The following is a 2,633-nucleotide window of genomic DNA, read 5'->3' as shown; positions in this document are numbered from 1 at the left end:
CCAGAGTAAATGTTTGTGAAGGAGAGAAACTGACTGAGTGATAAGAGAAGTGAAGAGAAGGGAAGAGGAAAGAAGAGAAGAGAAGAGGAGATAATAGAAGAGGGGAGGAGAGGATAGGAGAGGAGAGAAGAAAAGAGGAGATAAGAGAAGAGAAGAGAAGGGGAGATGATAGAAGAAGAGAATATAATGGGAGATGAGAGAAGAGAAGAGAAGGGGAGAGGATTGAAGAGAAAAGAAGAGAAGAGAAGAGAAGAGAAGAGAAGAGAAGAGAAGAGAAGAGAAGAGAAGAGAAGAGTAGAGAAGAGAAGAGAAGAGAAGAGAAGAGAAGAAAATGGGAGAGAAGAGAAGAGAAGAGAAGAGAAGAGAAGAGAAGAGAAGAGAAGAGATGAGAAGAGAAGAGAAGAGAAGAGAAGAGAAGAGAAGGAGAGAGATAAAATTAAATTAAATAAAAGAAGAGAACACAACCAGACAGAAAATAATCAAAGAACTATCCAAAATATCAACCCATTCAAAGGATAATATAATATAGACACAGGTGTCACCTTACCTGAGTGTGTGAACTGGAGCCTAGGTTGAGCTGCTCTCCATGCTCCGTCAAGGTGGTCCCGAGGTGGGCTAGCAAAGCCACCAGCACCACCATCACCGTGCACATCTTCATCACACACTGAGCCCAGAGTGGTCCAAGTCCAAATCCCAATGCTGTATCCACGGAGAAAATGCAGGATACAATCCAACACAGACAGACAGACAGACAGACAGACAGACAGACAGACAGACAGAACGCTGTTAGTCCGGGTGTCACGCACACAGACCCCTGGTCCTGGAGTGTCTGAGTCTGAATGACGGCTCTTCGTGTTCACCACAGTTTGTGAGGTCTGCAACTGCAGTTGTCTGTGTGTGCGTGTGCGTGTGCGTGTGCGTGTGCGTGTGCGTGTGTGTGTGTGTGTGTGTGTGTGTGTGTGTGTGTGTGTGTGTGTGTGTGTGTGTGTGTGTGTCAGTGTGTGTGTGTGTGTTGAGGGAAATGTAATCCAACAAAACAGCACAGCCCCTAGTCCACTACAGTTTGACAGTTAGATGTACAATCTTCCTCTTCTTTTCTCTTCTCTTCTTTCTCTTCTCTTCTCTTCTCTCTCTTCTCTTCTCTTCTCTTCTCTTCTCTTTCTCTTCTCTTCTCTTCTCTTCTCTTCTCTTTTCTTGTCTTCTCTTCTCTTCTTGTCTTCTCTTCTTTTCTGTACTATCCTCTTCTCTTCTCTCTACATGTGACTGGTCTCTGGCGTTTCTCTCTCTGTTATGTATCTGTTTCTCTCTTTCTCACCCGCACCTCCTCTCTCTCTCTCTCTCTCCTCTCTCTCTCTCTCTCTCTCTCTCTCTCTCTCTCTCTCTCTCTCTCTCTCTCTCTCTTTCTTTCTCTCATCTCTCACGTTCCTCCTTTAACCCACACTCCCTTTCCTCACTGTACTCCCTCTCTCTTAATTATCTCTCTTAGTATCTCTCTCTCTCTCTCTCTCTGTAAAGGGAAAGGACGGCGGAGGGAGAGAGAGATCTCAAATCATTGTACCCACCACACACACACCCACACAAACACACCCACATGCACATACACTCACTCACTCACTCACACACACTCACTCTCACACACACACACACACACACACACACACACACACACACACACACACACACACACACACACACACACACACACACACACACACACACACACACACACCACACACACACACACACACACACTTTGCCTATTCACTGCTCCAGGACAACCTACTTAAAGTGGAACTGAGACAGTGGCAATTCAGTTTTCATCTTCATTACCCACCCCCCCCCCCCTCTCTCCTCTCTCACTCTCTCTCTCTCTCTCTCTCTCTCTCTCTCTCTCTCTCTCTCTCTCCATCTCTCTCTCTTTCTCTCTCTCTATCTCTATCTCTGGCTGTCTCTCACTTTTTTTTTTTTTTTTTACTTACATTTTTATTTTCAGTTTCTTGATTTACAAACAAACATCCACATACAACAATACAATTGGCGGTCAAAATTATAAAAGACAGTACAATACAATTCGGCAGATAAGAACTAAAAGATATAGCTGATAGTAGAAAATAATATCAAAATCAAATGAAGAGTTTGACCTAAAATAAATTAACTAAGGGAAAAGGAAAAACAAAAAAACAAAAACAAAGAAAAGAGATAAAAGAATAAAGTGACATGGGTTCTTTGGTACCTTCTTAGTTTATTTTCATTTCTATTTCTATTTCTCTTGTCTCCTTTTCACTCTCCTGTGATGTCGTTTCTTTTCTTCCTATACTCTTCCCACTTCTCCCATTTTTACTCAAACTTCTCGTCTTGTAGCCCACTATCTCTGTCCATTGTTCCCTCGTCGGTGCTTCTACTCTATAACCACAATTTTTGTCAATGCTTTCTTGGCTAGTAATATCTTAATCAAGTATTTGTCTTCCCCCTGAATTCCTTCCTGTGTTATGTTCCCTTAAATACAATACTTGGCCTGTCTGGGGTATTTTATATCCTACTATTTCATTTATTATCTCTCACTTTCACTCAACTCTCCCCCTCTCTCAATTTCTGTCTGCTTGTTACTGCTGGCTACAGAAATTAAACGTATG

General features: G+C 42.5%; 1 protein-coding gene across 1 annotated transcript in view; it reads right to left on the bottom strand.

The window, feature by feature from the left end:
- Nucleotides 1-652, bottom strand: part of sema3h (sema domain, immunoglobulin domain (Ig), short basic domain, secreted, (semaphorin) 3H) — a gene marked incomplete at its 5' end in the record, with an annotated part of 66,140 nt that extends 65,488 nt beyond the window's left edge. Inside the window, one exon of the mRNA XM_084333503.1 lies at nt 543-652. Coding sequence (XP_084189629.1) covers nt 543-652 — 110 coding nt within the window. The remainder of the gene's footprint in view (nt 1-542) is intronic.
- Between the last annotated feature and the right edge of the window lie 1,981 nt (nt 653-2,633).

Source organism: Notolepis coatsorum (genome assembly GCF_963971535.1).
Source record: "Notolepis coatsorum genome assembly, chromosome: 17".
Lineage (NCBI taxonomy): Eukaryota > Metazoa > Chordata > Actinopteri > Aulopiformes > Paralepididae > Notolepis > Notolepis coatsorum.
The sequence above is the reverse complement of the archived record's forward strand: the minus strand, read 5'-3'. Positions and strand labels throughout refer to the sequence as shown.